This window comes from Pelodiscus sinensis, chromosome 3 (assembly GCF_049634645.1).
Source record: "Pelodiscus sinensis isolate JC-2024 chromosome 3, ASM4963464v1, whole genome shotgun sequence".
Classification (NCBI taxonomy): domain Eukaryota; kingdom Metazoa; phylum Chordata; order Testudines; family Trionychidae; genus Pelodiscus; species Pelodiscus sinensis.
Window position 1 is genome coordinate 76,479,205 of NC_134713.1, and position 26,206 is coordinate 76,505,410.

Here is a 26,206-nt window from a genome sequence, read left to right on the forward strand (position 1 = left end):
GTATATCTATACCAGACTGGTCACCATTGTAGCGGAGAGATTTTGTGAGGACAGCGAGTCAGGTGATGCAAATACATTTTTGTCATCTAAAGAGGCTTGGAGAAGTTATACTGACAGAAATGGTAGAGAAGACAAGCTGTAAGTTTTAATGAACTTTCTCAAAACAGAAACAGCTGTGATGTTAGTTGACAACTAAGTGGCAAGAGCCCACACCTTTTGAAAACCTCCAAATACTGAGCTTTCCTTGAACAAGGGAAGCAACAAGCTAACCTGTGCTGGAGACATGAGTGTCTTTATCCTGATCCTGCAAGTCATAGTCAATGTCTAGCACAAACACAATGTTTACCATGTATTTTAAGATCACTCCCACTCTGTGAAATCGGGACTATTTTGCAAAAGTTAACAGATGTGTTAAATGTTAATATTAACGTGCTACACAAACTAATATAAATTGCTTTTGCTGGAAGTTCACTGACATGACATAGATGGGAAAAAGTCTACTCAGTTTAGGATTGTTTCTCACTATATGTTCCCACCGACTTCAGCCCAGGTAGCAGGAGCCCTGGGAGTGTCAGAGCTACAGTAGCAGAAATGAAACCGATTCATTGCTGTTTTTTGGCCTTGTGGGGAAGATTCCATCCCCCCACCTGCTCGTTGAAACCCCCTCCTCCCAGTGCACGCAGCTGGCAATTCAGGCTCCGCACTTGGGGAATAATTTGCATATTTGTTTGCACATCTCTAGTAGGAAGCTAAGTGCGGGGCTTGTGCGTTGTTTTTTTGGAACAGAATAATCTAACATTTGTGACCCAAACCAGCAAAAGCCCAAAACACAAAGTTAAGGCTGACACCCACTGTTTAACTCAAGCCATTGTATTTTTTAATCACAATACCAGGAGTTGTCAGCTTTAACTCTGGCTTTTTTTGGCTTGTGTTGCAGCCTAATAAGTTATAGGCCAGCTTCTCCAGTTGATGTTTTTACTGCACAGAAGGCTTCACATTTTGTAAGCCTTTACAGCACAGCTGTGCTCAGAGATAAAACAGAATGTGTATACAGTACAGTATGCATTCAACTGATGCACTAGATTCTTCCCACCATATGTACAGCTTGGTGTGCATTTCACTCTGATATTTCACTGCCAAAACTGCCAGAAGCAAATAAACAAATGGCAAAAGAGACACATCAGATGAGGCAATGCCAGGTATGTGACCTAGACCTTCAAAAGAGACCCTGGCTGCTTTCAAAGGATTACAGGGACTGATTTTAAAGCCTTGCATTCACTGCAAAAGATTTTTTGCCATTGCATTCTGTGAAGTGTCTCAGTTGTTGCAGAGGCACCTGCATTTTCCTTTTCCATAGCTAGTGGTCCCCCACATCTTTCACCTTCTCCCTCACATGCAGTCTACTTCCACCATCTCCAAAATCAGAGAATCAGCATTTTAAACTACGAGGCACAATAGGATGTTCTGTGTAATAATGGTTTCATCTAGGCAGAACGTAAAGATGAAAATAAACATAATTAGCATAATGGGAATAATATTACTAACAATATGTGAAGGAATGCAAGGGAGGCAAATAATTGTTTCTTCTCTTCCCCCCCCCCCCCAAAAAAATGCCAGTAAGGTTGCATTACACAGACTGGATCACTAGAATAATAGTGACAAACTGGCAGTGTCAATGGCATAATCTGATGGAATTAATTTAGATTATAATGCGACCACCAGAGCTCTCCTTGGCTACGTCTAGACTACAGGCTTCTTGCGCAAGAAGCTTTTTTTGGAAGAGATCTTCCCCGTCCACACACGCCTTTTTGCAAAAGAGTTATTTCGCAAAAAGGCTTGTTCCTTGTACAGTGAGGATTACCAATTGCACAAAAAGTCCTCTGTTCTTTCGATTTACTGTCAAAAGAATGTGCTTGCAGTGTGGACGTAACTCACGTTTTGTTTTTCCGACAAAACTCTGTAATCTAGACATAGCCATTCTGAGGAGGGAAAACAGACGTATTCTGTAACATCCATCCCTTCTTACCAACCCGTACTGATGGTTAACATCATTCCAGCAGCAGTCCTATGAATGCTAGCTTAGGGATGTGTGGGCCAATTCCGGTGTCAGCTAGAACTTTCAGATGTCCAGGTGAATATGTCTCATTAGCCCTGTGATTGATTATCTTGCTGGATCAGACTTTGCCAAACCGTGGAATTACTGAAGGTTACTCAGTGGGAGAAGAGAGGCTTCATTCACTTTACAGTTGTTTTAGCCCCTGGCTTTAAGAAGTGCTCCAAAGCAACAAGAAGCAACACCTGTTACCTTCCCTGAAAAAGCCAGTACTCACCACATTGGGGAACAGGATTGAGGTCAGTGGACCAGTTGTTATGTGAGTCCTGCAGCCATTATCCCCTGCACACCAGGAGTGGAAGTAATGTGAGGACAGCACCAATGGGCCACCAAATAGTTCTCAGCTGTTGCATGGCCTGTGGTGAAGAAGACAAGCTGATTCCTTTCTTTGGGCCTATAGAGACCCTTGCACCATAAAACTATCTGCCATTGTTCCAGATATCTTAGACCTGCCCTGTCCCATTCAATGACTACATTAAGACATTAGGACAGTAGGAGAGCGGGGCAATGACCAGTGTGGGCTAGGGGAGAAAGTAAGTCTGTTGTAAGACTAAATTTGAAGAGGGAGAAGCTGGAGAGTGCAGGAGCTGCAGAGGGTAAGGCTATTGCACCACTGGTAATAATGTGTAGGAAAGGACTGAACGGTAGCCAATGTTAGACAACCAAGGAGGGCAGGGCAGCCAGTAAGTACAGATGAGTGATAGGCTGGAAGAAGGCCCTGGAGGCCTTCACAAATAGAAAATGCCATTTTAAAATGGACCTTAAAATGGATGAGGAACCTGAGGTAGGGGTGATATGGACACATTTGTACGCATGAGGGACAGCAGATTTGTGAACATTATTAGCATTTGGTGAGCCCACAGATAAGGAATGCACATTACTCAAGCAGATGGGAAGGAAAGTTCAGGAAACAGAGAGTGGAGGCAAATAAAAAGGGTAGAGTCAAGGAGGGAGAAAGTAGATGGGTTTGTGGTTGAACCTTTAGTCCAATAAAAGCATTTCCATCTGCAAGCACATCTTTGAGAATTAGATTGATAGAGGGTTTTGTTTGTTTGTTTTTTCTATAGTACCAGTACACAGCATTGAAAACATTAATCCTTGACCAATAGATTTTAGTATGCAAAGTACTGAAAATAATAGTAAATAGATGCCTGTGGGTAAAGAAATCCATCCTAAGATTTACCTGTGACTGTTACACATGCAAAGTGGTAACTAAAGAGGCTTACCTTAGTGGCAGGCAGGCAAAATTAATTCACGTTCAACAAAAAGAATAGCCAGAACTGGATTTTTCAAATCCCATGACATAATCAGAAGATAAAAGTTGACAGTCACTGGCCACTCACTGTTTGGGAAGAGAAGTGTGCTATCTACCTCCTCATGGGTTTGGATGGCCACTCTCCTAGGTTTTTTGGGCTTTATATATGTTGCTGGCATCATCCTACAGGTAAAATTGTGTCATAGCATTGCACATTGTGGTGGCTGAGAATAGTAGAAAGCATAGGTGCGCTACTCCTGATTTAGAATTGAATTTCTGCATGGTTCTAGTACATGTTAAGTTACATCCTGTTAGTTACATCCTGTTTGTTAGTGTGAATGCAGAATATGGCAATAACTAATACTTGAAGGAAGATAGGGAAAGTTGGAAGATAGGGAAAGTTGGCAAGACAGGTTACCTTATTTCTGCTGTGCCAACCATCACTGCTTTTAAAGCTATAACTCAGAGTGAAGGGACTGAAAACGAATTGTAATCTCAAGATGCATAAACAAAGCAAGTGTTGATGATGATGACCCCTGTCCTTCACCTCCCGTTCAACTGTCAGGCATTGTAATTAATGTCCCTCAGTTCCAATCACATTTTACTTTTCTGCTGCTTATAACTGCCACTGTCTCACCTTTTATTACAGCCATTCATCATCTTCAGAAAGACTGACTGAAGCTTTTTCCCTCTATCCTGCCAACGAAGCTCCTTGACTTTTACGTTCCTTCCCCCTCCCCCCAACAGAATGTTCAGCCCTTCATAGAGATCTTAACATTATTATTATTTATTTATTTAATGTTATAGCTAGGGCCTTACCAACTTCACGGCCATGAAAAACGCATCATGGACCATGAAATCTGGTCCCCTCTTGTGAAATCTCTTTGTGTGTGTGTGTGTGTGCGTGTGCTGTTACCCTGTATTGTACAGATTTCACTGGGGAAACTGGTGTTTCTCAAATTAGGGATCCTGACCGAAATGGGAGTTGCAGGGAGGGTCACTGTATTGCCATCCTTATTTCTGCACTGCCTTCAGTGCTGGGTGGCTGGATAGTGGTGGCTATTAACTGGGTGCCCAGCTTTGAAGGCAGTGTCCTAGCAACAGAGCAGAAGTAAGGTTGGCTATATCATACCAGGCCATCCTTCTGTGCTGCTGTTGGTGGTGGCTCTGTCTTCAGAGCTGGAACCGCAGCCAGCATCTATATTCCCTCTAATCTTTCCCATCCACATGCAAGTTTTTTTCCATCCATGTGAGGAATAATGTTATGTGCACCAAAGCATGGCTGAACGTATACCACTAGTAGAAACAAAAATTGAGCTGTGGGTGTTCTGCTTATCATGTAGGCAGCATTTGAATCTCTCCTGAACAGCCGCACAAATGAACAGCTTACAAGGAATACTGGCCAGCAGCTCCTGCTGTCCAGCTGCCTAGCACTGAAGGCAGCATCATTGTCAGCAGCACTGACATAGCAATATTGCAATTCCCCTTAAAATAACATAGCAACCTCCCCTCAACTCCTTCTTGAGTCAGGACCTCTACAATTACAACACTGAAATTTCAGATTTAAATAGCTGAAATCATGAAAGTTACAATTTTCAAAATCCCATGACTATGAAATGGACCGAAATGGACTGTGAATTTGGTAGGGCCCTAGTTATAGTCCCTAGATTTGAATGCATTGATGGACCAAGTACTGTGTCACCCGTAAATTGTATCAGAAGTTTTTTCTTATTTAAACACAGCTTCACATTGTCACACTTTGAATGAAAGACCATGGAAGATATGGAAGACTTAATGCCTCTCCTTGCCTAGCTCCCTCATTCACATGCACATAGCATTAATCTCAGGGTTATTATGTACAGTAGTAGTCTGCAGGAACAACAGACTTAGGGAAGGGCTTTACCACCCAGATTTGGCCTTTTCTTTCCCTCTCCAGGTCTGCTTAGAACATGGAAATGTTTGTGTAATACAAAAGATTGGAATTAAAAAAGGCCACTGAGTCTTTAAGGCTCATCCTTATGTTCTCCATTGATCAACTTTGGTACCCCTTAATTGGATATTGACTGTTGGGAGGCTAATAAGATGAGCTGTCAGGGAGGAGGAGAAGTTTTAATGTAATGGTACCTTGATCATAGCTAGTCTTTAAAAGCCAGAAGAGTACATTAAACTAGTCAGGGATTGCTTAAAAAAAGCTCCAAGTCAAGTTGATTAATATTGTATGTGACATCACGATCAGAGAAGCTGTTTGTTGCTAGCTCAATATTTACAGTCCTGGGAGAAGCTTATTTATTGAAACAAATTCATTAGAGACAGTGATTTGTTTGGTTCATGGGCCTCAGCCAACCATAACCAGCATCTGAGGGACTTCCCCCCCCCCCTTGTTGTTTTATGGCATACCCCCCTTTTCTCTGGAGCTACGGCTACCCTACCATTTTTTTTCGGAAGCAGATATGCAAATTGCGCTTGTATTTGCATATCTTCTTCTGATTCTTTTTGTGGAAGAGGTTTTTCTGATATTTGGCCCTGTAAATCAAGGTTTACAGTGTCTTGCGAAAGAGGGTTTTCCCCCCGACATTTGGCCCCGTCTACGTGGGGCCAAATATTAAAAAAACCTCTTCTGCAAAAAGAATAGGAAGAAGATATGCAAATGCGAGCGGGATTTGCATATCTTCTTCCGAAAAACCCCCCGGCAATGTAGCTGTAGCCTGGTTGGCTAATTGGAAATGTTTGCTTTATCTGTACATGAGCATCTTATCTGTATTCTGGAATCCTTGTATTGATGGGATCAACGGGAAGGAATACTCAAGTTCCCTGACAATGAACCACACAAAATAAATTCAAGAAAGTTTTTCTCTCATAAATTAAAATAAAAAAGAAACACACAAAAAAGAGAGAGAAAGCGAGAGAGATTCTCAGGCACATTTGGCTCCACTGGAGTTAGCTAGTCATTACAAAGATGGCATCTGCCAGGAAGTATGTAGTATATTTTCATTTCTGTTCTAGCTGTATTTTAGGCCAGCAGTGAATATGCTGCAATAACTGTCAGGCACAGTCCATTACCATCTCTCAATGGGGCCTATCATTCATCAGAGATCAGATCAGCAAAATAGCCTCACATTTATTAAAATTCCATGCAGCTGTGACTTGACCAAGAAATAATCAGAAGGACAATAAGCAAAGTTTATTCCAGATTATCCCAATGTTATACAGTTGTTTTAATATGTATTCTTTGAAGATTCCACATTGGATTTATGTGTGTCAAGGTTTGAGTGGCTTGAAAAAACAACGTTTGTGTCAGCCACCTGAACATTTCTCCTATATCACTGAATTGTGAGCTGTCAGGACAGAGTTAGCACAGCGCTAGAGAAGTCAGGAACAGCAAAAATGCTTATTTAATCTTCAGTAGACATAGGAAAAAGATGGGATATGCCTGGATTTTAAAAGGGAAATGGGTTTCTCCAGGTTTACTTCATTAACAGAGGATTTTCATTTGAGACCATTAAAGGGACTTTCACAGTTAAGCACTGGACTGGCAGTATGATAGCCTGGGTTCTAGTCCTGGCTCTGCCTTGATTTGCTTGTGAATACAGGGTATTTAACCTGTCAGTGCTTTAGTTTTCCCATCAATAAAATTAGATTAAGGGGGACAAAACTCAAAACAGGTTAAGCATCAGAGTAGTAAATGCTCAATGCCTTTCAGGACTTGGCTGCAATTGTGCAATCTGGTCTGGGAGTCTTGGCAGGCCAGGGGGAGGGTTCCGTTCCCATTCCCAAAACCCTTTTCCTTCCCACCACATCCTGCCCTCTCCTCCCCATGACTTCCCTGTTCCCCGAGGACATGGCTTTGGGAATCACGGGGAGTCCTGCTGTGATGCAGTCAGGCTCTCTGCAGCGGCCCACTGGGATTCCTGGGCTGGATTGTGCAATTACGCTGGCTGTGTGTGCTAGGAGTTTGAGACCCCTGCTTTACTGGTATGTTGTGAGACTAACGATGTTCATAAAGGGCTTCTAGATTTTCAGTTGGAAGGTTCTGTTAGTGTATAGGGTTATAAATAGTTTATAAAAAGAAATCCTGAGTCAAAAACCTGTGGAGTGTAATTGCTTATGTATGCCATATGTGAAACAGACTTGACAAAAAAGTAATGAATCCAGAGGGTTGAGTCCTTCATTTATTGTCAAGGGCCCAATTAAGTTAGTCAGTGTACTAATGTATTTAGGAAGGGACTATACATAGGTGAAACTGGAGGACTATTTTGACTGGCTTTTTAAAGTGTAGTGCAATGAAAGGTATGATTTCAGGGCACACTAGAGTGGTTGGCTGTTACCACTTCTTACCTGATTCAGTTATAGTGTTGCTTGCATTACCATGGGGCTTAGAACTTGCATTTTAAATATAGGCTTATGGCAATATCGCACTAGAAAAATATGAAGAAAAGAATTTAACAAACACTATGATATCATTATGAGCCACAAGCTTTGCAGGGCATCTGTATTTATTGATCATATAAACCAAATTAACTGTTTATTAGATTTTCAAGCACAGAGCAAACAAATGTTCTCAAGCTGTGTCAGAAAATGAATGTTATGCTCTTTAATAACTGAGATCACTCTGACTGGGATTACTTCAGAAACAGTTTGTATCCTATTATTTCTCAGGATTGCCTTGTCTCCTTTGTTACACAATATTTTATTTTCCCGAGGCTTTGTTTGTCTGCAGAGCTGCCTGTTTAACACACAGCGTCTTTATTTATTTTTCAAAATTGGTATTTCCTATGTTGACATAATGGAAAGGAAAGTTCCTAATGATGTACTTCTCCAGTTTCTTACTAATAATAACCTCCCACCAGTACTCTGGTTCCTTAACCTGTATCCTCACCAAAACTATTATGCTCCAGAACTCCCCAACGTAGGGGTTTTAAATCCATTCCTGAACCCAGATTCTCCTAAGAGTAAGCTCAGTTTGGGTATTTGCTTGTGGCTATTGTGGAAACAAACTAAGAGCTGAGATGGTTTTAGGGTTTTGATGATAGGCATCATTTAACTTCTATATTTATGGGGGCAGCTCCAGTCAGGCCAATGGGGCTGCACATGAGTGGGGGGAGGAGGGTGAAAGCAGCGGAATTCTGCACCTGCTTGAAATTTGCAGTTTCGGGAGGCAATTATCCCTCTCTCTCAACTATTTCAGTCCATCTCTACTAAGCAGTGATGTTTATAAAACATTATTTATCAAATGATCCTAAAACATTAAACAGATTTTACTGATAGACTGAAGTTTTGCCATAGTACTATTTGCTTGGACTCTGCAGCTGCAAAGTTGAACTGAATCTTGATGGGGCATCGAATGCCTCCCTGGTGACCACGTGGTTCCTACTTCCTACATGATCAGAAAGCCCTCCCCAGGTGTGGAGCCCATTGTGCTGCCCCAGGTACCATGCATGCCAGTGAAATTGAAGTAGGCTGTTCCTAGTGCACAGGAAACTGGTGTGTGTTTAGGTTCTCTCCAGCTGCATAGGTACAAATCACAGGGGGAGACATGTCTCCAAACATTTTAGTATTCCCTCAGTGTCATCATATGAGTTTATAATATCAAAAATAAGCAGAAAGTGTGAGTGGGGTGGGGGAAGAAAATCAGCAGAATCATTTCTGGCTTCTGTCCTCTTAATGCATCACAAAGAAGTTAAAAAAGGGTGCAAAGACTCAATTTTTATTTTCCTTTGCAAGTCAGTTCTAGTAGAGCGATTGTCTCTTGGACTGCTTCTCCCCATGGTGACCAAATAACATTCCTGTGGCCACCGCAGTAGTTGCTTACATGGAAAAATATAACATTAGAAGACTAATACATTTTCAGCTGCCTTTAATGCATTTCAGCAGCTGGAAAAAAGGGGAGTTAATGTCATGTGACCAGTCAGTTATCCACAGCCCACCAGCAGTTGGTAAGAGGACCACTGGTGGCACTCAGACTACAATTTTGGAATTATTTAATAGGCCCTTCATTTTTAGCCTGGCATGGTCATAAGAAAACAGGCCTGTGAACTAGTCCAGGACTGACTATTAAAACTGTGATTTGCAACCTCTGCTTTTCACTAGTCTGACTTCTAGGAGAATTTATTAAACAATTTTGTGGCCTATTTAAAAATACACTTGCTGTCTGAAAGGTGCTGAGAGTTTGGAATGCTAGAAATAGTACCACCAGAGATGGATTTATGGGCAAAGTACAGGTGAGAAGGCCAAAGATTAAAAAAAAAAAATTAAATGTGGTTTATTGCCTCATTCTGTGGTTTAGGCCAAATCCAGGAGCTATATTGAGGCAAAAGTTCCATAAGCATCAGTGAGAGTTTTCCCTGTCCATTTGCTCCATGATTACAGAAATAAAGGAATATATTTTGTGGTCCCTGGTCTGCTCCTGGGTCTATGCCTTGCTCAAGGCTTATGGCAAGACTCCAATTAAGTTAATCAGTGTACTAATGTATTTAGGGAGTGAATATGCATAGGTAAAAGTGGAGGACTATTTTTAACATTGCTGGTGGAAGTGAGTAAAAGAACCATAACAACAACTGATTTAGTGGGACAGTAGAAATCCAGAGGTCCATAAAATGTCACGGATTAGAATCTAACCATGGATTTCCAGCAAGTTATGGTGCATTCTTCATATAAGATACACTTTGTAGGGGAAAAAGAGAGCAGTGCCTCTCTGGCAAAAAGATAAGTTTAACGGTGAAAATGGAAACATGGTTGTCTTTTGCATCTGTAGCCATGCTGACTGAAACAACACCAAGAGGGAGGTGAACACAAGAAGTACATCTTAAAGAATGTTAATTTTGAAACCTAATCATGGCAACTTTAACAGCAGCATGGTTAAACTTTTCCAGCTGGTTTATCATACCAGAGCCATCTAGTCATGAGCAGCTATAATGTGTCATATTGGGATGGCTCAGCTGTAGTTAAATATTCAATGAGTTTGGATTACTGAGATATTTACTATTGTTGTCCTTAGCAACCAGGTGTTTGAAGCATATTTAGCTAGCTAGTGCTGGACTTTCATGGACTAGCTTGTGCGATTTCTGTGCATTTTTCTTAAAAGCTATGTCCCACTTTAGAGAAGGCCATTAATTTTAATAAACTCAGTTTAATAAATAATTCAGCATGAGTTGCCTTGTTCCCTATTATATTTATGGGTAAAAATGTCAAAAAAAAGCACCTACACCATTGACGAGCATCTAGTGATTAGCCACTTTAAATACAAAACAATTAGGGTAAGGATAAATTTCCTTTCTGAAGACTAAGGGAGTATGCAAAAAGCCCCCAACGCTATGGCTATGAACTCTGTTTTATGGATCAAAGAGAGAATTTTGCCTAAGAATAAGGTCAAGTAGAAACAAATATCCATGCAGAAATTCCACTAGTTTGGGGAGGAAGAAGTTCCTCTATAGCAGTGTTTCTTAAACTTTTTGAGATCACGGAACACCAAACAATAATACTATTTTTTGTGGAACACCTATGAAAATTTTCTTCCAAAAAAAAAAAGAAATTGTTGTCAGACAAAAAAAGACAAAACCAAAGAAATAACAAAAACAATGAAGAGATTGCGGCACACCTGCGAGTTGCTCATGGAACACCAGTTTTCCACGGAACATAGTTTAAGAAGCACTGCTCTATAGGATGCTGCTGTTCCTGCTTGTTAAGAGACACATCCTTGAGTGAGTTCTATGGTTTCTTTTCCTTGGGCCTGAAAGAATAGTGCTTCCAGCTACTTCTTTTCCTAGACAACTTGCACAACACTTGAATGGATACCACATAGAACTAAGAAAATCACCCCGCACTCTCAATTTAAAAAAAATAAAAACTGGTTGTGTCCTGAATTTTAAAAACACTATTAAGCTGTTAAAGACTTCAAGAGATACCCATTTCAGACAATGCAAGTCAACGCATTGCACACAGTGCATGACTGTTGGGTACTGTATATAGCAATATGGCTTCTCTTATTGCACATTTGGTTCTGGAACAGTAGTCTTAAGAGCTCTTATTCCGGGATGTGGGTGCTATCAGGGCTGCATAGGGATACTGCAGTGACTAGTGTTACTATGGGTTCACATCCTTTGGAACTTTCTGAAGTGGAAATTAAAGATTCCAGGGCTCTATAGAGGCCGCAAGCCTTCCTTTTGTTATTCATATGAATTCTGATAGGCTATCCTAACTATGTGGTGGCAGTGCAGTGCCAAGTCCCCTGGGAGCTTTTAATAAACACAAAATCCCCAGCCTAGACACAGACTAGGAGGACTGCAAAGGCATTTCCCCTAGTCACTTGGGAGAACAATTGCCTCATGAAGTTTGGAGTGGCACTCAATGCCTCCTCAGGACTATATGGCTACCTCAGTGGAGCTGGCTTCGCTGTTAGCTCAGCATGAAGTTCTGCCTTTGAGGCTGATGATAGAGGAGTAAGAGAAGAACAATTAGGAGCAGAGATCTCAAAGGATCACTTGGAGAATACCTCTGTTTTTGATATTCTGTGTTTGCCTACACACACTCTACTGTCTATGCCTAACTCACAAGCATATGTTTGAGAAAGGTGATTGAGAAATATTGGCTTTCTTTCACTGTTTTGTCAGATTGGTTGTCATGGGTGATTGTCAAAGGTATGGATATTAAACATCCACATACCAGTAAGTATGAGGCTTACCAGTATGCTTACGGGTTAACTGGCCCTTACCGGTGAATTCCAGTTGTAGTCAACTGTAACGGCCTGAGCAGTCCCAGCTGCAGAGGGGCCTGCAGGACCTCACGGCTGTGGACACTGAAGCTGCAGCAGGGCAAGGTGGCAGGGAGGGCAATAGTTTCTAATTTAAAATGGTTAACTGGTTGAATGGTTTAACATCCCTAGTCAAAGAGTTCCTACTGCAAGTGAGTGAAAGGCACAAAAAAGAATCTTAGTGTCACTTTTTTTTTATTTAAAAAAACCCCCATTAAATATTAGTGTAGTCCTTTAAAAGTAATTTGCAACTGATAAAACCTACAAGTGAATTAATGCACTATAGTTGGGTATGAAGAAATAGCTCTGACCATTATGAATAAGAATTTTTAAATATGGACTTAGACTATTGAATTTTACTTTTACCATAATCACCATGTAGCTAAACTGTTGTGAGTATAGGTACATGTAGATTTTGCCCCAAGCAGTTGTCAGAGACATTTGATATTGGATAAAACAAAGTTTGGAAAAGTTGGGGAGACAGTGCTTTGCATCAGTGTCTGTGAATGACCTCTGTAAAAATGGCAATTTTGGTTAGGTGACCATAGTGAAATAGGGTATATATTTTGACACATGCACACATGCAATATCACCCCCATCCTAAATCTCTGTTTAGTTTTATAAGGTGTGTATTTGAATATATAGATCACAGCACTACATGTCTAGAGAAGGTCACTGACAAGTTAGAATGTGTATGCTTAGAGCCCTGCATGGATATACAATTTGTATCTGCAAAAATGAGCCACAGATATCTGCACTGACATCCACATATGTGATACCCAGAGAAATAAAGCAGCTATACACAGATTTGCAGACTTCTAGATAAAAATTTTTAATCCACATTCATATGCACAAAAATGAACTGTAAATATCCGCAGATGCGGATACCCGTTGATATAAAGCAGATATCCGGAGATTTGTAGGGCTGTATGTATGCTATCACATACAGGTTGTTAAAAAGCTGTATCTTTAGGTACAGTATAACTTGTGTTCAGTTGAAGCCACATAGAACTTGGACTTCTATGATATCTGTCCTGTCCCTGTAGATCTCTCTCTCTCTCTCTCTCTCTCTCTCTCTCATTTGGGTATTATAAGTTTTCTTTTTTGATAGAGTGGGTGGAAATCTAATGACTCAGTATCTTTTACTGCTGCTTTAGGACACAAAGCTGACAAACTCAAACTCCACTCAGAAAGGCTTTTATATCAATACTTTTCTCCAGAGGTAAAAGTAAGGGGGTTCACCCAGGTGTGCAGCTCTGGCAAAAACCAGCAGGCAGCTATTTAAAAAGCTGGCAGGGAGGCAGGTTGTGATAGGACAGTACCTATAAGAAATGTAAGTTTCTTTCACCCCTGCTTGTCTCCCAGCTGCACTTGAGGTTATTTGGAAGAGTGGCATGAGCATAAGGCTTGCAAGAAGCCCTTAGTTAAATCCTCCTTCCTCTGAGGAGGGGAAAGTCAAGGGAAGGACAGCCCATGACTTCAACAAGGGAAAAGGCAAGGGTGCACAACACAGTCTATCCTGGATATGTTTAGTGTTCTACAAGGCAGCATGGGTACTTTTGCGACACAGAGGGTGGGGTTCATTCTTAAAGTGAAGAGTTAAGAGACACAGTAAGCTTACTTCTAGTCAGTTAAAAATGAGTTCAAAGTCATTTCTGGTATGGTATTTCGCCTGCTTAAGTCCCCTGTCAATTTTTTGTGCTTTTACAATCAAATTTTCCTTAAAAACAAATGTATAAAATTCTCTCTCCTTAACTGGTCTATGAGAGATCTTCACACACAAAAGGGGAAACTTATCAATAGATTAGACAAAAGTGTGCAAAATGTAAATGACAGCTATGCCAGAGTTATCTTATCCCTGGTCTACACGTGGAAGTTATTTCTAAACAACAAGCGGAACATCCACACTACCAACCCCATTATTTCCAAATAAGGGGATGGTGATTTTGAAATAACTCCTGCTTTCCACAAGGAATAAGTCTAATTTTGAAATAGTTATTTTGAAATAGTGGTAGTGTGGATGCTCCCCGTGATGCTATTTAAAATAACTATTCCCCAGTGCTTATTGGGGCTCTACGTGGAGGTAGCACATCCACATTAACAGAGTCTGCCTTGAACTAATTTTGAGGCTTCCCTGTAATGTGTACCTGCTATTTCAAAATTATTATTTTGGAAGTTATTTTGAAATAAGTTATTTTGAAATAATTTCCTACTGTAGACATGCCCTTTAGATATGATTTGTAAAATATTTTCAGACCCATGAGTGAATTTTAAATTGATAGCATCCTTGTGAAGTGAAGTCTGTTAATATCCACAACACAGTTAGGGCCTGATTCAGAAACCATTGCAGTCTGTGTGTTTTTGATCAGATATAGATTTTTTTTAAAACTTCAATATTATTAACCCTATTATTCCCCTTTCACACCTCAAACACCTTCCAACTCCACAAAAGAGGGACAGAAGCTTATTTGAAGGCAAGCAATAAGTTATAGAATTTACAAGGTGTAAATATCCTTCAAAATGCCAACACTAAAAAGAAAAATTTCTCAGAGCTCTGAATATGACACATGAAAATAGACAGTTCACACTACATTAAGGAAGAACAATATGTATGTTCTGTCATAGCTTCATAAATGTGTGTTCATTGTTTTTCTCTCCCCCCACTATCCCTCTCCAGTCCATACAATACAACAGGTAGTTCTCAGCTGTTCCCTTTGCAACAGACATACGTTTTATCTAAAGAGACAGAAGACCGAACTACCTGCTGCTCACTGTATGGCTTGCCTGTGTTCCTCTTTTTTTTCCCCTAGTTCACTGGGGCCTATTTAAATAAGCTGGCATGAAGCCAGAAGCTCATCATTTTAATGCAGTGTAAAATGGAATATGCATAATTATATGCAAGCCATATGTGAAGAAGACAGCTCAGCTGTGAATTTTAGGAGGCTGAGAGAGAGTGAACAGTCAGGGATTAGATGAGATGAAAGCAGAACAGAGTGCAAGTGTCACCCAAATGAACGGTGTAATGAGTATGTTCCTGACACTCCTCCTTTCACCTACTACTCCCTTTTGCTTTAACTCTAAACCAGAAAATGTTGTAGATTAGAAGGAAAATACTATATACAAGCAATATTGCTAATGGGCTCTGTTAAAGTCTCTATTTAAACTTCAGCTTTCTCAATTTACAGTGTAGATAAAAATAACCAGTAACTTTTAATGCACTTTCTTAATTAAATATTTTACCACATTTGATTGAAGAATCTTTGTTCTTGTTAGATGATTGCTCTTTTCAGAGCTTTACTTAAAAATGGAGGGAGAATCCACTTATCTCTAATAGTATTACATGTAAATTATGAGTATGAAAACCTATTTGCAATGGCCTTGCTGTTAAAATGAAAATAGAGGTACGTTATCTAGGAATTGCTTAAGCATGTAAAAAAAAAAAGTTTAAACAAGTAATGTAATCCTGAAAAATGCAATGAAGTAAATTTAACCCCATAAGTGCTCACAATTTCCAGCTCAGATATGTCACTTCGGGTTTGTCTTTTGCTGTTTTAATTATTACACCACAATGAATTTGCATGTTCAGCCTAAACTATGTAACTATCAGCATCCCAAGTTCGCATATCTAAAAGGTGTACTGCGTATTTAAACAAACTTCTTAATAATGTTGTATTTTGGGATTCCCGTTTGTTTTAATGATCTGAGCTGTTATGCTTTTAGCTATTTTTTTCTTCCATTATTTATAAGTCCCTAAATAGGCCATTATATTTCCCTTCAGGCTAGAGATGAAGATGGACATGCTGAAAATTTTCCCCAGCAGCACTATGCTAAGGAAACTCCAAGGCTTGCCTTCAAGAATAACTGCGAACTACTTGTAAGAATAACATACTTACAACAAGTCTAGATTGTTACTTTAGCACAGTGAAAATAGTTTTTTAAAAGGCTTTTGTTCATTATTACATACGTTATGAAATATTACAGCTTTTTTCCTGTATAGAGTTCTAATGCTAGTTCTGATATCAATGAACAATTTTAAGATCTCAAATTGCTTGCAAATATTTTATATCTGATTATAGAACTTTAATGGCCTTGTCTTACTATCTTGTCTTGTACAGTAGTTCATAAGGAGCCATGAAGGGAATGGCTAGTAAAGCACAAAGTAAAACAAAACAAACCCTACTAGCCTCTCAAGCTGCAAATGACCCTCTGCCCGAATCTTAGCTCTACATTGTTTCAGGCACTACTGTAATATTTTGTTCTGCTAGGAAACACAGCAGAGCTGACACGCAGTACTCCCTTTAGAATTCAATTCTTCCTCAATTTTTTTAGTGAAATGTAGTCAGGCACTTTCCCCCTCTTCTCTTCTGTGGGGAAGGAGGGAAAGCCAGCTAAGCAGTGACAAGGAGCCTGGAATGTTTACAAGTCGTAAGAGAGATGATATCAGCTGTGAAAGGATCTCTGTTCCAAGGCAGGGTTAATTTGATGTTCATTTTAGCATTTGCAACTAGGCAAGATTAAAAGCAAGCAGGAATGCCTATTATATTTCTATTAAATGAGTCTGTTGAGACCTAATATTCCTGATTAGCTTGCGAAAATTAGTGCTCCACAATGAATTTTTCTGTTCACCTCAAGTAAACAAAGAATGAATTGTCATTTATTTAAAAAGAGATTCACACATTGCCTTTGAAAATGGAGCTTTTGCTGAGTTTATAGAACTTTTCCCTACATTTCCTTTTTCCCCAGCACCGCTAAGTGAATACTTCATTTGGCTAGGGAGAAATATTGGGGGGAAAAGAGAACACTCAGTTTTATTTTGAAGAAATGTACAGACTTTTTTCTGATTATACATATATAAAAAGGAGAGGTGGGACACTGCATGCAACTCTTCAGCCTCAGCAAATCCCTTCTAGAGAAGATGTAGGGCCTGAGGGTGTGTCTCGACTACATAGCTCCGTCAACGGAGCCATGTAAAGTAGTTTACCCAACATAGTCAATGAAGAGGGGATTTAAATAATCCCCGCTTCATTAAAATAAAAATGGCCCCTGAGCTGTGCCGACAAGGCATAAGGGAGCGGTCAACAAAGGCTTCCCTTGTCGACCGATACGCGTCTAGACTGCCGTGCTGTGCGCGGCAACTGATTGTCGGCACAGTGCAGCGGCCATTTTTATTTTAATGAAGCGGGGATTATTTAAATCCCCGCTTCATTGACTCTGTCGGGTAAACTACTTTATATGGCTCTGTTGACGGAGCCATGTAGTCTAGACATACCCAGAGTGTGCCCTCAGTTCCAGAAGTGCAACACTCTCAAGTAACTAACTGCAGAAATTGGTCCCTGGGATTCATTCTCACATCTGTGGTTTAAAAGCAAAGGGCTGGATTCTGCAGTCCAGTTGAGCTGTCATAGGACAGGGAAATGGGGAACTAAGGTGACTTTCTGTCACCTTTGTTTTCTTCACAATCTTAGGATCAGCCTGGGATCCGTCCAGTATCCAGCATAAGCCACAGCAATGCAAGCTCCCTGAGGCTCCTTCCAATAACTGGGAATAGCCAAAGCACAGATACACACACTGACCAGGCAAGGGTGCTGTTTCGGGAGAGCAGGGGTGGGGGACAGCAGCCATGCGTACCAGGACACAGCTTGCTTTTCCTCCAGTCCCCCTATCACGGAGTGAGGGGGAAGTATGTATTCTGTGAATTACTCTTCTGATCCCTCCCTTCACCATCCAGGAGTGAGGCGCATGCACAGAAGCCATGTACTTTCCCCTCGCTCCCTGACAGGGGAATGGGAAGAAAAGCAAGCCGTGTCTCGGTACGGTACGCACAGCTGCTGTCCCCCCTGCTCTCCCAAAATAGTGCCCTTGTGGTCATGCTCCTATTTACTGGGAATGCCCCCTACATCAGGACCAGGACAGGGGCTGGCTGAGAGCCACAGTGGTAGCTATAGTCACCCAAAGATACCCTTTACTAAAGAGATCTCCATCAGCTGGCTAAGATGTTTTGCTTTGTGCTGTTTCTATCACCCAAAAGGGCCAGATTAGTCCCTCGTGGAATGACATTTGAACTAAAAGTTGTTTCACCAGGCAAGAATCTGGGCCTCAGGAGCTGATTGTGCTCCCACTGAAATCCATTGCCAAATTCCCTTGATTGTTTGGAGATAAGTATGTGGCCAAAAAGTAGGAAAATTGAGCCAACTTTATAATTATTCCCCTAACATTATATATTCAGTCTACTAAAGAAAGAGAGTTTCATTCCTTAATGACCACACCCAATTACAAGAGCACTAGTCTCCTCGGGCCTGATACTGTACTTTCCCAACACGTGTGTAACTCTTACTGAAGTCAGCGGGAGTTTTGATGTACCAGGAATACAGGATAGAGTCTGAGACAACACATTAACACTCTGTGAGCCATGAAATAATTCAGTTATTATTCCAATGAAACTTTGCTTTTCTTTTAAAATAGATCACTGGAGTAACTAATGCCCACTCCAAGCATTGTTTTAATATACAGCTATATTTTCCCTATCAGTTTGTGGATAAAATATTGTACAATAACTCATTGTACTCAGCAAAAGCTCTGAGTCACACTACTTAGTATTTTGTCCTCTGCGTGCTTTTTGGACAGGTTTCAGTTCTTTTTTAAGGAAGTAATAAAAGTAATTTGTCATAGTTTTACTTTTCCGATGCTATTGGAAAAAGTAATTGGCAGGGATGCTGCCTGGAATCAATCTGCATGAAAGGAAAAGGGCAAAAGTTATGAATATGCACTTCTTCTATCATTAAGGATATACTTATTATCCCTCTTTGAAAATATGTTGGTGCTAGCCATTGGAGATGATGGAATTAGTATTTCTAGGACTTGGATAGGATGCTAAATGTTTTATAATTAGGTAGTCATTTTATTTATATATTTCCATTGATTTAAAACCTGTGTTGTGTTAAAATATAGCTGAAAATAAATTGCAAGTTAAGGGGGGATAGTGTGTCTGTATGAAAAGCTAGTCAATATTTCTATATTAATTGTGAGCAATTTTCTGCTGCACAAGAGGAAAAAAATAGAAAGTAGAAGTTAAAAACAAAAACAAAATGACAGGAAGATTGTTTCCCAATGGAAAAAACTTAACCAGTTATTAACACTGAGAGGCAGATGTTGGTTTTTTGCTTTTTGTAAAGCAGTGAAGAATTAAGATTTTAAATGAAAGAGAAATTACAATTTGTTTATTCTTTTGAGAATCTATAAATCCTTGGAGTTTTCTTAGTGCAGTTTAGAGTAAGTTTTAGAGTAAGCCTGTCACATGAAATTGGAACCTGAGGCTCATAAGTGCTTTCTTAGCTTTAGGGTTCAGTTGCCATTTTGCAGTATGGTTTGCTGCAGAAAGTAAAGTCTGTACTGTTTGGGAAATGCTTGTGCTCCGGGGGTGCTGCCAGGATGGATCTAGGGGATCAAGCACTGATGGGTTCTGTATGCTTGTGCACTCCCACAAGAACAAGAGTACATGGTTAGACTGTTAATATCCTGGGTCACAGATGCTCATTGAAAGACTTAACCCCTAAATACTTGGATAGATTTCTAAGCATAATAATAACGTATGCTATTGCAAATTGCATGCTTTCGTCTTTGCTTATTTATTTGCTTGTGAGAGAAATATTTGGGCTAGTTTGCTATTTAAAAACCCCCAGCTATTTAAAAAACAAAAACCAGCTAGATAGTAAGTAGAAGGAAGAATCAGTTATTATTTAACAAAAAGTAAACCTCTGAGTGCATACCATAGCTCTGTATATTAAGAAAGAAGGAACAAAGATTTGGTTGGTGTAAAAATCCATTGTTCAGTTCTAGGATTATGGTATCGATTTCCCACTGTAAATCCAAAATGTGATATGTGCCATCACAGTTAATGCAGAACACACACACACACACACACACACACACACACACATATTAATGCAGAACACACACACACACACACACACACACACACACACACACACACACACACACACACACACACACACATATTAAACTCCATGCGGATATAGAATTTTCCTTGTGAACTTTTATTAATTTGGAAAATTTAAGTTTTCTTAAGGTTTTCAGTACATGATAAAATCTTGGGAGCTACATAATGCAAATATTTTTTTTATAAAGAATAAGGCCAGCATGCTGGCTTGGCTGGAAGTGCAATCCACTGCCAGGGTTCCTTGTATCAGGACTTAAATTTCTCAGCAGCTGGGAGCTTTTATACAGGCACATCTCTTTGTGTCCAGAAGGAAAGGGCAGCACATAGTTCCCTGGAAGCTCATTGTCAGCTAGCAATGCAGTTCAGCTAGTGCTGGATGTTGGGGAAAAGATGGGATTAAAGAGTGAAAAATGATGGGCTAGAATGAAAGGACTGGCGGAAAGCCTACAATTCCTCCTATAAGCAGCCCAAATTCCTGAGTCATTGCCTAGAGAAAATACAAGTCCTTCTAGTCTCATACCAAGATTAGTCAGAGCAAGGGAGAGCTCATACCAGGCTGCCCCTTTACAAAAATAGAAAAGAAAAAAATAACACTTTGTTCTTATTTTCTCTTGCCACTTACAATATTCAGTGCAGTTTTAGAATTGGTATGTTGCTTTATGAGCAAGTGATTATTTTGGTGGGATAAGGAAATGAAATCCTGGGCTGCTTTCCCAGGTCACTTTTTATGGAGATAAAGTAAGCACCTTGTACACCTAAAGAATTCTATAAAAATTACACCGTCAAGAATTTTAACTGGAATAGCACTATATTGCTGTGGTATGATAAATTCTGCATCATTACTCTACTACACAATTAGTTAAAAGATAGGCTAGTTGGGCAAAAGACCTTATTTAAATACAAAATAAACCATACCCTGTCATCAGCTGTTACACAAAACTCTGCACATGCAAATTAGTGATCACACACATATCATTAATCTTTAGCAAAAGGGGAAAGGGAAACTATAAAAAACCACACATATAAATAGATTTAAGTATGATACCTGAAAAATTCCACCCTGGAATGAAAGACTTCTAAGGTTATGACAGTCTCACAAAAACTAAAGTTATGGCGGCTGATGCTCTGCTTTAATTTGTGCCATTGTGCACTAATGTAGCATTGATTTTATAGACGATCCGAAAATATGGCTTTCATGTGACACGTAGACATTGTAGCAGCATTAAAGAGGACGTCAAATTTAACTTTGGATGTCCTTCCCTAGCTAGTTTATATCACACTCTTAGTATTACACTCTTAAAAATGTTTTATGTATCAGAGTTTTCGACCCAAATTACAGACAGACCCCAACATGTTTTCTGAAAAACTCTTAAGGCCTTCTTAGTACAAAAAATACCAGAATTCACTCTTATGTTTAAGTTGATTGACTATTACAGGTATTCGGCTGATTGTCTATCTTATAAGAGAGATGTTCTTGGTGCTTTTTATTTTTAAAGTTCATCAGAACAAATTACCATGTCCTGCTACCAAAACAAAACAATAAAAACAAAAACCGAACCACAACAAAAACCAATCTGCCCCAACAATCACTTCAGCATAAACAAAAGGCAATTTTTGTCAGTGCACTCAAATACCTGGTATCCTACATTATATTCGGTGCAGCAATTATGGGATGGGGAAGAATTAAGCTGGGGAAAGAGATATTTTTGAACCCATCACTATTGTCTTTTCTTCTTTTGCCTTTTTGAGTTTCTGTCGCCTGCTTTTTCTTTTCTTTGTGCCCATCTTCTTTGTCTAGTTTGCTCCCTTTATCTTTCGTTGGTTTTCTTTCTCACTTCTACATTCAAGCCAGCAGAGGGAGAGGGAGAGTAACTTCCAGTTCCTGTCTAGGGAGGGATAGTTATACACAGTGTCTGCTATCAGTGAGCTTGAATAAGACTGTGTGATCTAAGTCAACTATACTTCTAACAGATTTTGTGGTTGAGGTATTCTATCATGTCATTAAAGCACAGCCTCACGTTGGGATCTGTGCAGTGGAAGCCATGGGAGCCTTGGCACCTCAGGCAGACACAGTGCTTCCCAGAGCTCCCAAGATGCAGGGTTGATGTGTCAACATTGAAAAGAGTGCAGCATCTTCCCCCTCCCTCTCTGCACGCACCATTCCCTAGTCCACTCCTCTCCTATCTTCTCCAGACAAGTGAGAAGTACTATCATAGCCAAGAGCAAAAGGAGTGTTTGCTTCCAGAGCATAGTGTCTTATTGCTGCAGCTTTCTTCTCAGGTGCACAGATGGGGGTTACATCCATGCAGGGACTAGACACAATCTTACTCAAAACTTTTGTAATTGCCAGGGTGCAGTGCTTTTCTAATTCTCTATCTGCCAATTAGTTTTCAGCAGGTATCTGCTGTCCCCTGATGGGTTAACGCCCGTTTCCTGAGAACTACTGTTTCTTTTTCAATATATTTCAGTTGCTGCAAAATAGCATTGTAGTACAGTAATTCCTCATTTAACACATTCCCGCTTAACACGTTTTCGTGATAGCACGATTTTTTTTAGGGAACGTTTTTTGCATTACACAACCGTCCCAGGAATAACACGATTTCCCTAGCCGGCCCATTACCAGTGGCTGCGCAGGGCTTCCCCTGCCTCCCTGCAAAGCAGTGGAGGGTTCGCTGCTCACCACGCCATTCCTTGGCGACCCCCCCTCGCCGGACGCAGTGAGGGTCCCGGCAGACCCGTCACAGGGACATACTTCCAACTCAATTCCCCTCCCCTCTCGGACTAATTTTGAGGTTTCCCTGCAGTGTAGATGTGCTATTTCGAAATATAACTATTCCGGAATAGCTTATTTTGAAATAAGCATGCAATATAGATGTACCCTTAGGGAAAAGTAATTACCACAGAGATGTTATGTTGCTGTTCCTTAAATCTCAGGAAACTTGGTGGGTCTTGATTTTAAATCTTTTTTTTTTTTTTTTTTTAAAGCATTGCTGCCAGGCTAACTTTGTGGGATATATTCTGTTCACATTGCTCACATTCAGTGACCCTTCAAGTCCATTAGAGTTTAAGGGCACACATTTAGAACAAGAGCTACACACTCCTTGTAAGCAAAGTTCCGAGACAGAATATAATGCTGATATCCATAACCATATTAAGTGGTTATAAGAAGAAACTCTTGAGTGGCTAAGCCACTGGCTGTTCTGACCCACAGTGGACTTCCAAGACATGTTGGTAAACACAAATATGATGACTAACTCAGCAGGTACAGTCAGCAGAAAGCTAACAATGTTAATAATACAGCCAAATAAAGAACAAGGACAACAAGAACCCCAACCAATCTGATATGCTGTTCACAGAAAATTATATGCTATATGACGGTCTTCACACCACTCTAAATTAGAACAGCCTATAATTTCAGAACAAAAATGTCCACTGCCACATGAGACAGTGGCCTTTTATTATTATTATGTTTTTTCTACAGTATAGTGAAGTGGAAGGATGGTCTTTTTCTAGTAGCACTAGTAAGGAGTTGGGTCTACAACAGGGGTGGGCAATAATTTTTGGTGGGGGGGCCACTCCAAGATTTTGGAAAGTGGTCAAAGGCTGCTATTTTCTGTGGAGGAGATGTGGGATTTAGGATGGAGGTGGGTGCAGAAGAGCACACGGGGTAAGGGACTGGAGTGCAGGAGTAGGGGACTAGGTTGCAGGAGATAGTGTGAAGTCTGACAGGGAGTTTGGGTGAAGGAGGAAGTTGTTACCGGGGTCGGGGATTGGGGTGTAGGGTAAGGGAGTATGGGTGTAGGAGAGGATTCTGGCCTGGGGGAAGGGCTCTGGGAAAAGGTGCAAATTCTGGGAGGGAATTGTGACCTGGGAGAAGGAGAAAAAGGGGTGCAGACTGCAGAGGATTAGGGGGGTGTCCTGGGTCAAGGAATTGGGGTGTAGGGTCAGGGGGAGAGTATGAGTGCAGGAGAGGATTCTGGCCTGAGGGAGGGATGTAGGAGGGAGTACGGGGTCTGGGAGGGAGTTGTGACCTGGGGCAGGGGGGTGCAGAGGGTTTGGATGGTGATCTGGGGGAAGGAGTTGGGGAGCAGGAGAGGTAGGGTGCCAGAAGCAGGCTTTGGATGGGAGGCACTTAACTAAGTGTCTCCCAGCCAGTAGCCATACAGCACCCCCAAGGCAAGCTGGGCTCCCTCCCTGCTGCAGCCCCAGATCACTTTAAACTTCAGGCTATTCCCTCCATGTGGCTTTCAGCTCAGGGAGTGGTAAGAGGTTGTTTCCAGCCAATAGGAGCTGAGAGATTGGCAGGGGGCAGGGAGATAACACAAAGCCTCTCCCTCCCTGCAGAGCGGAGAGGCTCATGGACTGCCCTTTAAACCACAAAAGCTGTGTACCTGAGGGTCCCGGAAGGTGATCCACAGGCCGGATCCAGTGGCTTGGTGGGCCAGATCTGGCCTCTGAGCCGTATTTTGCCCAGCCCTGGTGAACAACAGACTTTCTACATGACCTTCAACAAGTCACTAAATCTTTCAATGCCTCAGTTTCTCAATCTATAAAGCAGCAATAATAATATTTACCCTACTATTAAAATTTACTTTGATTTATGCCTCATTCAAACCAAGTTTAGACTCTTAAGCTTTTGATTCTAAGCCCAATGTAATCAGGGAGAGCCTTTCCATTGTTTAAATGCGCGTTGGACTAGGATATGGGTGTGATAGGAGGGAGAAAACGGCACCATAAAGAGTAGAGAAAGACTGATTGATATATTTTCTTTTGGTTTTTGTGACCAAAATTTGTTATATGTGAACTTACAAGTAATTTAAACACTACAGCAAACAATGGTTTTTAGAACAATATTTAATTTGAAGGATGCTGTATTATGCTTTAGAGACCAGCTGTAGAAAGTTTTAGAAAATATAATCTATTCTGAAGGGCTAACAGATTTATTTAGATAGTCAAGTATAGTATTTTTAGTGGAAATGAGATCCAAAAGACCATGTCTTTTTATGTTGTGGGTAAGAAAGTATCTCTGATTTGCCACATTTAAAAGAATGAGAGATTTTCCTCCTCTCTATTCTGATGTAATTGTTCACAATGTGATTATCTATGTAAGGCAATAATGAGGATAAGTGTATTTGCTGAGAACTTTTTTCCTGTTACTATCGATAGGGCTGCTCCTGATTGACAATTTGACATTGCTTTAGAAGAGATTTCTAAAAGCTCTGGAGAGCTTTTTCAGAACAAGAGTATTCCCCTGTATGCCTCAGTTTTGCTTTTTGAGAAACTTGAGACATCTGCTGGTGAACGACGATACCAGTGGGGATAGCTCGTCCCTTGGGGCGGAGGGCAATATTGTTATGAGAGTGTCTGACAACGTATAAAACAAACCAGATCCAAACAAGTAAGAAACAAAGAGATGCCGCAGTTCGCGATATACATTTCATCAAGAAGCAGATCGGCGCTCTTAGTATTCTGACATAAGCCACACATTCAGTCCCATGAACAATGAGCCAAATTAAGAAACACTAAGTCAACAGAGAAAGCAAAAAGGAGAAAGATTGTAAAAAATCAGAATCAGAGGGACTAGAAGTATGACAAGATGGAAAGAGGTTACTGTGTTGAACTTGAGAGGATGACAACTGCCACTGTAGCTACTAGGACACACAAAACACAATCAGTTCAGAGCAATACACTGCTCCTCTTTTGCAACACTCTTTCCTGTAAATGCTATAAATAGCCACCAGATCATCCCAGAATTATGCCAGATTGTTATTTTGTGTAGCTATGGATGCTTTTAGGAGGTCTGTGCCCTCTTTCTTGTGTTTAGGAGAGCGATACTTTCTGAGCCTAATATGTTTTGTGGGTAGAAGGAATATTACCATTTTTCCATGTATCACCATTAATTTTTTTTAATCAAGAGCAAAATTTATTTAAAAAATTGGAAAAAATTCAAAATCTATTACAAGACCTAATTCTATCACCTATCTCTCCAGTAGAAGCAGTAAAAATTCTTACAAACAAGCAGCAACCATCTGCTTATGAGTAACTTCTAAATTACTCACCTAACTTCAAGATACATACATCAAGTACTCATACATATGCTTCGTTCTGTTTATCTAGTCTTATTCTTCACTGTTT

At 40.4% G+C, this 26,206-nt stretch overlaps 1 protein-coding gene across 4 annotated transcripts in view; it reads left to right on the forward strand.

Moving 5' to 3' along the window:
• Positions 1-26,206, forward strand: part of SOBP (sine oculis binding protein homolog) — a 145,028-nt gene that overhangs the window by 61,182 nt on the left and 57,640 nt on the right. For 3 of the 4 annotated variants that reach the window (XR_012902619.1, XM_006123169.2, XM_025184715.2), the window contains one exon: positions 15,893-15,988. The exons of the other annotated variant lie outside the window; for it this stretch is intronic. Coding sequence is in view for 2 of the 3 variants with exons in the window: in XM_006123169.2 (XP_006123231.1) it covers positions 15,893-15,988 (96 nt within the window). In the remaining variant the exon portion in view is untranslated. The remainder of the gene's footprint in view (positions 1-15,892; positions 15,989-26,206) is intronic. 4 annotated transcript variants of the gene reach the window in all.